Source organism: Seriola dumerili, unplaced genomic scaffold (assembly GCF_002260705.1).
Source record: "Seriola dumerili isolate Sdu_G_001 unplaced genomic scaffold, Sdu_1.0 BDQW01000337.1, whole genome shotgun sequence".
Taxonomy (NCBI): Eukaryota; Metazoa; Chordata; class Actinopteri; order Carangiformes; family Carangidae; genus Seriola; species Seriola dumerili.
Window position 1 is genome coordinate 1,978,758 of NW_019174592.1, and position 13,795 is coordinate 1,992,552.

A 13,795-nucleotide genomic window follows, 5' to 3' on the forward strand; every position below is an offset into this window, starting at 1 on the left:
AGTGTGTGTGTGCACGGACGCGAGAGAGAGAGAGAGAGAGGGTGAGAGAGAAGTGAAAGGGAGAAAAAAGGGAAGAAAGAAGCAGAGAAGAAAAAGGGAGGATACTACAACTACAACTATGCTGTGCTGCATAAGAAGAACCAAACCGGTAAACTGCTCTGATTTGCTTTATCAATCATTTCAGCTCCTGTGATAAAATGCTTCATCTCAACTCTGAACTTTTGTGACTGTTGGTTTGTAGTCAGATCAGGATGCTTGAGGAGAGATTAGAGAAAATGCTGGTGTAATTTCCTTTTGACTCGGGGCCTGGCTTGTCTTTACAGAAGTCTATCTACAGAGCCCAGACACGCCTAGTTAATGTGATTATCCTGCATGAATGGATGTTGCCACAATGCCTCTCAGACCTCACACTGTACTTGCAGAGAGGCACAAGACTGTAACTCGATCTTGGGCAACTGGGCATTCCCTCCTATTGATCAAGCACTTGAAAAAAAGTGAAAGATTATTGAAAAGCACTTGATTGATTCTGTATTGTCTCTGTTCTTAAAGCTGGAATACTCCGTCATTTATTCGGCAGCTCTACTGAACTCAGAGTAATCTACTATTTGCCACAAATGAATTAGGGCAACCTATGTGCTTCTAATTGATGCCTTAAATGTGCATGTTAGTATCTTTTGTACTTGTGTTATCTTGAGGAGAAATGGGTGAAATGGGAAAGTAAATTTCCACAGTGAAGAGAAAAAAAGGGTGGGGTACGGATTGAGTGAGCAGCACCATCATGTCAGTGGCCTCGGGGGAATACAATGGGAATAAATGAGTCTAAATGGATTATCATAGCCCTCCAGCTTTATAAGTGGATGCTGTCAATGGAGGGTACTATGAAGTGTGCACTCATTTAAAGGGTGTGAAAGGGTGGTGTTGGGTAGTTTATAATAACCCATGGCTATTCTCAGTGGCAGAGAATAATTTAAAAAAAAAAGGTGTTGCATGGAAGCGGGTGGGTCTGAACAGTGGAGGAGAAGGTGGCACTCTCCTGTGCACTCTGTTGTAATCCAGCAGCTATCATGGTGGTTTTTGTGTGTGATCAAGGGCCAGGTTCCTGCTGCTATCTCAAAATAATTATGATTTTTATCAGACTCATAACACACTGGATTCTGATGGCACTTGATTGCTTCTTAAATGTCAGCCAGTATGAGTCATATAAGCTCTGGCAGGGAGGAGAGAGAAAGGAAGCAAGGCTTGCCAGTTGAAAGACATGCAGGAAGAACAGGATGCAGAGAGGCAGGCAGGAGAGAACGAGCGGCAGGGTGGAGTGTAGCTGCTACACATGGCGGAAAGATACGAGAGGGAGGTGGAGAGAACCTGGTGGGCACAGAAATAGAGGTGGAAAAAAAGGGACTGAGACAGGTAGGGAGGTTGCAAGGTATGGGGGAAGGTAGAGGGAGGCAGGCATGCAGCAAAGCAAAAATGAACCTGGATGGGTGGCTTCAACCGGCAAGAAATGTGGTGGTGACAGAGTGAGGGATGACAGTTGGAGTTGAGCAGGTGCAAAGGTGAGGACGATTAGAGGGGGTGGGAAACATGAAGGAAAAGAAGCCGGTGTGCTGCACACTGCAGCCATGTGGGTGAGGCACTGGTTTTTCCCACAGAACATTTTCGCTGCCTCGAGCGTGCACATCTCACCACAAGGGAAAAAATGTCCACCCGACCTCCAAGCACTTATCCTCCTGCTCCTGGTTTTCATGGGCATGGACATAAATTAATCCAGACACACTCTGTGTGGTCCTCATGGATGGATGAGCAAAGAGCATGATTTTCTGCTTTAAAACGTGGCAATATTGCTGTGGGTGCTGCCATTGTGGAGTGTTAAGTGCTATTGCAACATCTTCACTGTCGAAGTGGGCAGCACTTCATTTGAGTCTCTTCAGAAGCCCCCATCTCTCGCTTTAAATTTAGTTTTATGCAAATTTAGAGCAGAACTCGACTTCAGCTTCAACCACAAAACATGCTGCTTGTCCTCGCCTCAGGGTTTGGGGAAAGAGCAAGGATCAAGTTCTTAAATCCAAGTCTAAGTTATTCTCAAATTCAGGTCTTCCTCCACCACCAAGCCTACTCAAACCTGCCATTTTCCCCATGAACCAGGATTTATCAAATCACTCCCATGTCTGCTCTGTTAAGTGTCTAAATGTCTCTAGCTCCGCCCCTCCTCCATTCCTAGTTCTCCTCCTCGATCCAGGACCTTGAGCCTAAATCCTTCTAGACAAAAGTCCATAATCAAGAACCTTAAAGACAATTATGTCCTCTCACACTGTGGCTCCTCATGCACTCAAAGACCTTTCCTCAGAGCCTGCCTTCAGCCAAAGCATCAGCCACAGCCCACATTTTTTTAGTTCCTGCTTCCACCAACCTACCTCCCCCGCCCTCCCAAGCACCATGTCCAGCCACAGCCTCTTTCCTCCAGCTCCTCTCCCCTTCCACTTGCCCCTCTGCTCAGCCCCTCTCCCTATCCTCATCCCCGGCCCTATGAGATCAGTGGCGATTGCGGAGCCTTTGTTCAGGCAGAGAGACGGTGTAATTGAATTAAAGGCTGCTCCAGAGGATGTAATGACGCTGGCATATGGCCGCTTATTAGTTGCTGCGGAGCATCTTTTTCCCGGGCTGTGGTAAAAGACACAGTGCATCCTTTAACATCGCTCATCAATTCACCGTCAACGGAGAGAGAGAGGGAGAAGGAGAGAGGGAGATGGCGAGCGGGGGCTGTGGCAGTCACCACCTGAGCCCCCCTCTCCTCATCTGCAGGAGATAGCTGGCTAGAAGGGTGTGGTGCTACACTGTGTCTGTGTGTGTGTGTGTGTGTGTGTGTGTGTGTGTGTGTGTGTGTGTGTGAGAGAGAGAGAGAATGAGTGGGTAGCAGTTTTCTCAGTGAGAAAGAGCATGAAAGACGACAGAAAGAGAAAAGAGATATTCAGCAGTTAGAGACAGCAGCCGGTCCATGGTGTCTGGATGGTTCCTGCAGAAAAAGCAGACAGCCATTGAAATCATGCTGGGATTTTCAGGAGAGAGGTGTCGTTGCAGGAAGTGTGTGTGCCACCAGCAGCAGGGTGGCTAATATTATCTCTCTGCCTGCTTGGGAACTCTGCTAATATGACAAATGTTTGGGGAGTTTTTCCATATGATTTAAATTTGACCATGCACTATATATTTTTATTACTTACAGCATCTTTAACAATTACATGACTTGCATAAAAAAAATTGAGCAGTCGCACCTGTTGGGTTTGTGATTAAAGGGGCCTCTGCAAAGCAATGTTCTATAGAAATGCAAATATTACCTTTAATATTTCTCTCCCCTCTTGCTAGTGGCATTCGATCCAAGGCTGGGTGGAGCGGCGTGGTGAAAAGGGAGTCTCCCTCTTGAATGGACCAGAATAATAATAATAATAAAAAAACCCTGATTATATGCACGCCTGGTGTGTGCATTAGCGTGAGATGTGGTTCTGTGGTAATTCAACCAGCACCATGTCTTCCCCCGTTTGTCCTCCTTTCCCCTCCTCCCCCTGCCTGAAACAAGTCCCTAATGGCACTCACTGGCAATGAGGCAGTGGGAAGGTGGTGGATTGTTACTGTGTGTCGCCATTGGGGGATGGTATGTGTGTATGTGTGTGTGCAGTTATGGATCTGTCGGTGAAGCCGTTGACTCTGGGGTGTGGTTCTCACGACAGCCGGTGCCCACCCAAGGACAGATACAGACAGGGAGAGAGCACAGACTGCAGTTGATAGGCAAAGCCGTGATACACACATCCCGCTGTCAGATAATGTACTAAACACATTTTAGCACAGCCATTTATTACCTTTACAGACAGGACAGACACAGGGGTTTGTCCTCTGCTGAATGGCACTCTTGTATTTAAGTAAATTAACCTGTGAACTACTGTACATTCAGATTCTGAACATGAAGATGGCGGTCATTACTTGTCACCTACATATGTAATGGTGTCAGTGTGTCCTATAGCGAGTATTTAATGATGCTACATCATACTGTAGCTGTTATAATTGCAGGGGAATTGTGTAATTGTCTGTTTTGCAATCATGCAAAAATAAGCAGTATTATATTGCTTTACTTTTTATTGGATAAAAAAAAACAAAAAACACACACATTGGTTAATGTGGTGTATCTATGGCAACCACAAAGGCTGTGTTCAAAGAGGAAGCACTGCGGGCTAATTGTAATAAGTCATTTGATTAACCTGATAATGCAAATATGTTGTCTCATTGCAAATTAATCAAGGAAGAGTTTAAACGATGGTGGAGTCTTGGTGTGAAGACTTCAAGGGAGTGTACCTTGTGGTGTGCTGCACCTTTGGGAGGTGCTGCTGTATTTATGAATGAAAATGTGTGCTGCACAGACACGAGTGGAATAGTGCCTGCAGGAGGGTACGTGACCAGAGTTCAATTAACAGTCAGAGTCTTTAAGAAGCAAATGTGGAATGGTTCGCAGCGATGTTTCTCTTTAGATAGTATGAGATTTAAATGTGTTGTAGCCACTGTTTCAAACATTAACCACTGGTGATTGTATATTACAGGTCAGGTTTGATATGACAAGCCAAAGTAGGCCTGCAGTGAATCTTATGGTCCATGGAAACAGATGACAGCAGAAAATCACAGCGCAGCACTTTTGAATGGTGATGCCCAGACAAATATCAATAATTCAAATGATGATGCTACAATTGTGGTCAAACTATGATGGTGATCTTTCTTCCCCGTCCTCATACACTGATATGAGATCACTCGGCACTCTGCTGGTATTTTATTACATTTGCGCTCGCACACACCCAGATCTCTAAAGTAAATGACATCCCCTCCGTTCCAATAATGATGTCATACCCCCATATTCCCAAACACCCTCATCCATCACTTTCTCTTTCTCTCTCTGTCTGACTCAGGCTGTATGTAGCCAGTAATTCTATTTAGAGTTAAGTGCTTGGGTCAAAATTTTGGCAATTGTAAGCACCCATGAGATCAGACATAGTAAAAGCCCAATAAGTCATCAGAGACCTGCATATTATTAAGAGTAAAGGGTGTGCCAGTCTGTCTGCCTCCATATTCTGATCCAATAGCAGGACACTTGCTAAAGTTTATTTCCACACTTTACTTATCATTAAGTAAACAGCTCAAGTTTTGGTTTGAAACATAAATCTCTATACTCTAGGAGCAGTGTAAAATCCCTAAAAATCCTTTCGCAGCCAGCAGTATTATAGTGGTTTTTAAAATTGCATTGCACAAAATTGCTTCAGGTAGATGGTGTATATTAAGAATTGCAGAAAGGCCCAGGGCAGGATTTACACCCCAAACCCAAGAGACTCCATGTGAATAAAGGTGGAGGAGGTGAATATACCAACACAGCTGCACCTTGGCCCCCACTGCTCCAATATTGCACTGACACACTGACCCTGAATAAGACATGTTGGTTTAGGGCCTCTGGGTCTTAAATCATGTCACACAGATGTGATTCCTCACGCAGGCAGCTGTCCAAGTCAAACCTCATATCCAATGTAATGACACTATTAGAGACAGAAGGTACCAGGAAACAGACTGATGGATGCAGCTGCCGAGTCGCATCTTGAAAATCATTTCCACTCAAATTCACTGACCTTAAACAAGATGCTACTGCTCGGTGACACAGCCTACCACTTGCCTACTGCCATGCATACAGACACATATATAACCCCTCCGGCCCTGCATCGCACCCTGCTGCTACATCACACACAACGCCTCCTTAGCAATGCTGATTGCTCCGCCTGATTTACGAGTTCCTATTGGCCCGCTCCCCTGAGGGGTCAGGTGCGCTGCCAATCAGGGTGACATATAGTCTTTCATAGCACCAACCAGCAGACAGCGCCGTGATGAGTTAGCACTCTGGTTGTCAAGGTAACCTTTGATGGTTGGGAGGGGTATGGCAGTGAATGCTGAGGAGATTCTAGCAGGCAGCTTGTTCCCTAGCAGCTGGAGATGGAGCCGTAGAAAGCTACTGTACCTAGAGAATAGAGATTGGCTCATTATTTTGGAGATAGAGCATCAATTTTTGAACACTTACGTTTTTCTGTTTACAGTTACGAGGATATCCTAAGCAGAGAATGCAGGGAACATGTGATGGATGCCACAGAGCGAGTTTTACATTTAAGTTTAATTATTCTCTGAATGTATTTCAGGAGCATTATCAAGAGGACAATATCAACCTCATGCCTGGATTGAATAACTGCAATAAATGCCTGGAGTCATTTGTTGTGCCCCAAATCCCAGTGTATCAGATTTATTACGTTCAGACAATCGACCCACACACAAATCTGTTATTCTCATGATTCACAATGGCGCTAAATCTCCCTTTTCCAGCACATGAAATGGTAAAATGCTGTAGATTCATACTATTGTCAAACCCATCACTGGCTCCTGACAAAGCTCTGATATTATGGAAGGACAAAAACACTCAAAACCATTTAGATTCTGCAGTTTTCACATCTTTATCATTTGGCTAACTGATGCTGCACTGCCTGCATGCTCTTTGACAATTTGTGTTTGCTTCATGTTGCTTATTCACGTTCATTTAAGGTGCACATTTGAGTCTTTTGATTAGTTGAACTGCGGCTGGAGAATATTTTACCTTGATTTGTTTGCCAATTCATTTTGAATGTACTGATTCATTTTGTTTGCCACTTTCAGTGCTCATCATTCATTCCTTTATTTGATTTGATTTCTTTTCATTAGATTTATATGACTCATAGCACAACCCACTATTTGATGGACAGCTATGGATCCAGTTACTGAAGGTAATATCATGGAACCCCTTTCAATATTACATTGTGTACTGTCCTATTCCTAACCCTCTTCCTTATCCAGTCCTACACTTAAACTCAATTCTGAAAAAAAAACCCTAACCCAACTTTCCTGGTGTATATTTCTCCGGTAATGAACATAAATACATTAATTCTTAAGTTAACTAACAAATGCCTCTCATAGCACATACCCTACTCTCTGTCTCTGTCTGTCTTCTGACTTTTCAACTCATGATATACTGTCTCTATCTTTGGTGGGATTTTAAGCCCCAATAAAAGTATACCAGCATGATTATTTGGGATGACCATCCTCAAGCTACATAACACCATGGTAGAGGGATACTTTGCAAGTTTTAACAACCAGTACATTCCCTTGCTGGTTTTCCAGTGGACCCCCATGATAGCTTATAGTAGATGTTAACTGGTTGCATTTTCTCTTGGCAACCAGGTGGAGAAGAATGAGGAGGCGGACCAAAAGATTGAACAGGATGGCACCACCAACAAACCCGAGGACAAGGCCCACAAGGCTGCCACCAAAATACAGGCCAGCTTCCGTGGACACATAACCCGGAAAAAGATGAAAGATGGAGAGGAAGAGAAGGAGGGAGACAGTCCTGCTGCTGCAGAGGAGGCAACGGAGGGAGGAGAGGAGGCAAAGAAAGCAGACGGAGAGGAGGCACCTGCAAAGGAGGAGGAAGCTGCAGGAGAGGAGGCCAAGAAGGAGGAGGAGACAAGCCAAGCCAAAAGCCCAGTGGCAGACAAGCCAGCTAATTCCCCAGCAGCTGCTGCTGCCTCTCCTGCAGGCGCAGCGACATCTCCTGTAGCGGCAGCCCCAGCTGCTGCTTCTCCTACGGCCGCCACGGCACCCTCTGAGCCCCAGAAAGAGGAGCCAAAGGTGGAGGAGAAAGCCGAGGAGAAGCCCAAAGAGGTGGATGCCCCAGAGGCAGCAGCTAAGAGTCCCACCACAGCCACAGCTGAGGAGAAGAAGGAGGAGGAGAAGAGTGAAGAGAAAAAGGAGGAGGCCAGACAAGCCGATGTGCCTGCTGCTGTCAGCCCGACAGCTGAGAAGGAGGAGCCTAACCAAACAAAAGATAAACAAGGTATGTAAATTATTCTAAAGCTTTTAACTTCCATTCATTACAGTAGGATTCATTAAAAACCATTACATGCTAAATAAAATAAGCCCACTTTGAAAGAACCTATGAGAAGCTTCTCACGAAATCCGAACCAAACGCAGAGATGTATACGTACTTGTTAGGGCACCGAATTCCAGACACTCACCAATCAAGCAGCAATTTAGTGTAAAAATCTAATAAAGATGAATAGGTAAGCTTTCCCATAGCCTGCCTGGCAGGCAACAGAAGAAATAACTGCTTGTTGAATCTTTGGGATTTAAAGATCTTTGGCAGTGCTCCACTATTCACTGGTTTACACAGAGACACAGCTCAATATTAGATTAGACAGACTTGTATCTCAGCCTCTGCAAGATGGGAACTCCATACTGATGAGGCATGGATATCGGGATGGTAACACAGGGTTAGTGCTATCAAGAATGATGTTGCACAATGGGCTGGTTTTATCTTGGGAATTATCATATATCAAAGTTATTGCGAAGAGGCAATTACTGATTAATGAAAAAGCATAATTTTTTTGTGAGTCATAAAGGTTCATGATTGTCTCAGATGGGTTCATAAGATTTCCAAGATACCAGGACCGACATATTAACCTCTCTGCTACAGTCATTTATTCAAAAGAAAACACAAACAGTGGTTGATTGATGATGCATGTCAAAACATTGATAACATCCTCCTTGTCTGGACCTCCACCACCAGCTAATAGATTTCAAAGCAAACCACCATTTGATGACCAATTACAGCAGAATGTATACCAGAGAAGAAACTGGAAGGCCATGAAATTGTATTACAATGTTGAAACACTGCACTTCCACAAGTTACACTTGACATGAACTCATATTTCTGGTCCAAGGACTCTCAGACTGGGTCAGACAGGTAGATAATGGAGCATGCTCAGTCTGGAGTAGGTGGGGGTATGAGGTGGAAAACACACACACACACACACACACACACACACACACACACACACACACACACACACACACACACACACACACACACACACACACACTAACTGGAGAACTACATTGAAAGTAGGTCACCTAGGCAGCACTGTCTCCCTGTTGTCATAGTTACCACCTCGACGGGATAGCTGGCCTGCATGGAACAGAGTGGGTATAACAGGTGCTCTGATTTAAATGAATGATTAATGATCCCTACTGGTCATGATCCGCACCAGGGAAGTCTGTCACAAACAAACACTATTTGACAAAGAGCTGCTAATTAACAGTCCACTGCTGGCCACAATCTGTTTTACCAACTGAAGTGTCTCAGAGAGCAAATGAATATTCATAACTAAGTCACTTGGTTAAAATTTGTCAGAGCACAGACTGTGTCACCTGCACAAGGACACCAGGTACTCTGATATAACTGAATAATTCATGAGGTAGCTTGGGTATGATCCAGATCCTCTGCCAAGGGTGGTTGGCTTCACTTAGTTACATCTGACCAAGTTGGTAACTGTCATAGTATGATAACAGAGCACTGCATATTCACACACTATAAAAGAAATTAGCAATTTAAACAACCCTTAAAATTCACAAATACGAATGCATTCAAATATACAACACAATAAAAATAAAACAAAGTAAAATAAAAACAAAAAAAACTTTTTTTACATATCATGTAATCATAGTCTTATACATTCAAATACATGCATAGACAAGTACAAAAAAATTACCCAAAGCCAGTGAGCTGATTTTTTGTATCAGGTAAAACTCTGGCAGCAGTGTTCTGTATAAGCAATAAGTAATTTTTTAGACTCTTTGGGAGACATGTGAACAGTGCAATGTAGTTGCACCTGCTTGTCTAGTACTTGCAAAAAGCATGTGAAAGGTTCTCTGCATGTCTGGCAGAACCCATTTACAACTGGAAAGTTACATAAAAATTGATGGTAACACCTTAATTTCTTGCCTGAAGTACAATGTGCTGAGTAGTGTTGTAAACTGTGGGCACATTTAGACTCTTTGCTCTTTTTGACCAGTAATGAGGACCTCTGTTTTGCAGTTCTCAAAGGAGTAAACAGGCTGAGGTCATTAGGATCAACAGCAATATAGAGTTGGGTGTCATCTGCATAGCAGTGAACATCAACACTGTGCTTATGGTAGATGACCCCTAGTGGTAACATACAAAAGATTGAAAAGTCAAAGATCCAGGACAGAGCCTTACAGCATTCCATGTGGAATATCTGTTCTTTATGATGAGAAGCTCTAAACTGAAACAAGATGCCTTATGTTACAAAACAAAATTATAATTGCAGTACAAGTTGGGAAAAAAAAATTTATATAGGTACAAAATTCTGATCCGGTGATGACTGTTTTATTACACTTCAGTTCTACTTACTTTATGTGTTTAAAGCTCCACAGTAAACTATGTGTCATGTTCTCATTAACATTGTTTACCGAAATCAGTGGGCAGGGTTGACAAACCACAAGAAAGATCACCTGCAGGCGGGAGCTTGTTTTTCCGATCGCCAGTTCTTATTTTTCAAATGCATCAGAATCAAAACTAAACCACCGTTTAGTCAGTACAATCTCTGGTGTAGTTAACTGAGGTGAAACTTATGTCAAAAAACAGAAATGACGAGCTTTGGCACCATAAATTGGGTGAAATTGTATTTGCATCACACAGTTCAGTGACTGCAGAGAAGGACATTCTCATCCCTGTCATACTGGCTAACAAGCTAATTACCTCTTACCTGGAAGATCTGCTATGACTCATGCTGTCTTGAGTCACACAGATACACACACTCACACGCACACACACTGTAGCGCAAGCACTAACACCGACATGATCGCCCCACTTCTCTGTCTTTCTCGCTCTGGCTCGCCTTCAAACACACACACACACACACACACACACACACACACACACACACACACACACACACACATGCACTCGATCACCCCAGTCTCCAATGCAATGATGTCATTCTTTGATGTCTCCTCTATTAAAAGAGTATGAGATCACCGGGGTATGACATCACCGCTCTTAGGGTAGTTGAATAATAGGTTTGGTCAGAAACAATAAAATAAAGATCACAAAATCACTGAAACCCATATATACTGTATGATGAGGTCTTATCCAGATATGACTCATTTTTATTTTTAATTTTATAGACAACAGATGAATATAATAAGAATTTTGTAGCAGGAAAATAGAAAACAGGATTTAAAAAACAGTGGACTAATAAAAAAAATAGACATAAAGCAACAGAGCAAAGTTACTCCACAAATCCGATTAGCAATGGCTTAGTGATGTATCATTGATTGTTATTCAGCAAGCCACCACAGGATGTTATTACAGTGCAGTACACTGTGGGCATCACACAGTATCGGTTGTGACAAGCAGAGATGCTGCAGTTAGCGTTGTGTTGCCAGTTAAAATGCTTCATGGGTCCATTAGGAGCACTCTCTTCCTTCATTATTTACACAGCAAATGTGGGATTTCAGACATTAGGTTGTGACTGACACGCTCTCGTTGTTAGTAGAGTTGACATCTTGTGAACAACTTGGAATTTACAAAGTTCCTTCTGTGTATTTTTTTTTCTAGAATGAAGATATCCACATTTTCATGACTTTTTTTTTGTGACAGAGAAACTTCTGAGGTGAAATATTTAAAACATCAAAAGTAGCAGCTGAAATGTAAAAATCTTTGATGTTCAGTATTTCAGAAGACCCAGATAAAGCTTTATTATTCCAACCTCACAATGTAAAACCTCCTTCCCACAGGCTAATTTTCTCTCTTCTTCTCTCCAACCCACCTTTTATCTATCATGCTCTTCTTCTTTCCAACCTTACATGTCACCCCCCCCCCCCCCCCCCCCCCCCCCCCCCCCCATCCCCTCCCTCCACTCAGATGCTGCAGAGGAGTCTAAAGAAGAGGAGGCCACCCCAGCAGATGGAGCGGCAGAGGCCACCGAGTCCAAGGATGACTAAAGCAAAGTCTAACCTAAAGAAAGCAGAATTAAGAGTATGAAGAATAACACAAAATCAAAAATCTAAAAAGGTTGCTCTTTGCCTTCCCAATGTGAAGGCAGTCCGTTTCTATTTGTTTGTCATTTTTTGTGTGGCAATGATTTTCTCATGTTGGGGGAGTTTCCAGCGTGAAGTTTTTTGGCTCAAGCTAATACTATGAGGAAGTGATGATGATGATGATGATGATGATGATGATGATGATGATGATGATGATGATGATGATGATGATGTTGATGGGGAGGAGGATTTGATTCGGTACATCTTCACTATTTAATGTAAGTGAAATAATGGTGGAATGAATGCTCCCAACTGGATATTTACACATTTAAAATGCATTGCCAGTGCAACATCCTTAATTTGCATTGCAATGCACTTTCTTTGACACATTTTCCAAATAAAGTCCGTTCTGCAAATGCACGCACAAAAACAAACTGGTTTTGAAATGCAATTATAGTTTTCGACACGGTACAGGTGTATTGAGAACACAACAAAATAGGTAATGTACTGTCACATTGGATGGAAAATAGAATGTATAATTAAATGTGTGACATTTCCAGTTGGGCAGCTTTATCCTCAATTCAAAAACCACATGTAGGACAAGACTATCACTCTCTCTCTATTCTGCTTGAGTCATTCAAGCTTGGTTTACACCCCTTTTACAAACTCTCTGTTTACCCACATTTACAGTAAAGGACCTGTTGCCATTTGAATGACATGATCATATAATAAACTATAGAAATCAGCTATAGTATTGATGTAACTGGCTCTTATATGACGATTTGTGTTCTGCCAAACCAAACATGAGAACAGTAGCATGAACCATCGAACCAGATGCATGATGGGAACTCTCCCTCTGAGAGGAACTTTTTCGCAGTCACAAAAACTTAAGAGGTGTGGCGGCTTCTTTTTGATGTCTTTGGTGTTGTTATGACAGTTTATATGAATTGGAAAATTACTCTTGCACTGATGTTACAAAAAAAAAAGAAGAAAAATCAAACAAATGAGCAAACAAAAAATACTTTTCCTATGTTCCAGTGAGTGCAATGTCCAGTTTCAACCTTATCAAGGAGTTCAAACTTGTGAGAAAAAAATATGAAAAAATAAAAATGGTTTCAATGTCTGTTTTCAAAATAAAGCAAATGTGCCAATTACCATCATAAACTGTGGAGTTTATCTAAAGCTGTGTTGAAACCTCATTCCAGGGTGGCCAGTGGTCTAATGGTTTAGTTGCATATCACAAATATCACATAAATGCAACATCCACAGTCAATCATCAAATAAGGGCAAAATGCCAATACATAAACCTTAAAAACCTCCAGTGTTTGTGGGAGATCTGACTGTAAACTCAACAAATGTGTGTAGCAGTGTCCCACGGCTCCATCTAATTGGTTACACACCATAAGTAATAGCCTATCACGCTGAAGGCTGCTGTCTACACAGACGTTAATGGGCGGAGCTGTGTGTCAAAGGCAGCAGACATCATGAAGTTTTAATGAACATCACAGTCCTGTACACTGAAGTTACAACACCACACTGTAATGAACAAGTTCATCTGTTGATCCAAGACACACCCAGCAAGAGAGAGGGAGAGAAGCTAGTGCTAATTGCTAAGCTAAAGTAACTAGCGGATCTGAACAGCATGTAAACAAATTAGTGAAAGTCGCTAATAGGAGCAGAGAGCTCTGAGTGCTGGAGCAAAACTAGTGTAAGTTTAAATGTACAGTGGGTAGTTAGTCATTGTGATGAAGAAAACAGGGACATTAACTGTGTTTAGACAGAGCAGCAATAAACTCTACCAGTAACAGAAACTCCAGAGACTGGGGATTACACACTGCACTGACAGCAGCACGTTAGCTTG

General features: G+C 42.6%; 1 protein-coding gene across 1 annotated transcript; it reads left to right on the top strand.

The window, feature by feature from the left end:
* Positions 1 to 48: 48 nt before the first annotated feature.
* gap43 (growth associated protein 43) lies at positions 49 to 13,088 on the top strand. The gene is made up of 3 exons (XM_022760489.1): positions 49 to 148; positions 7,276 to 7,927; positions 11,819 to 13,088. The coding sequence occupies exons 1-3, from the start codon at positions 119 to 121 to the stop codon at positions 11,896 to 11,898; spliced, it is 762 nt and encodes a 253-aa protein (XP_022616210.1). The 5' UTR covers positions 49 to 118; the 3' UTR covers positions 11,899 to 13,088.
* Positions 13,089 to 13,795: the final 707 nt, after the last annotated feature.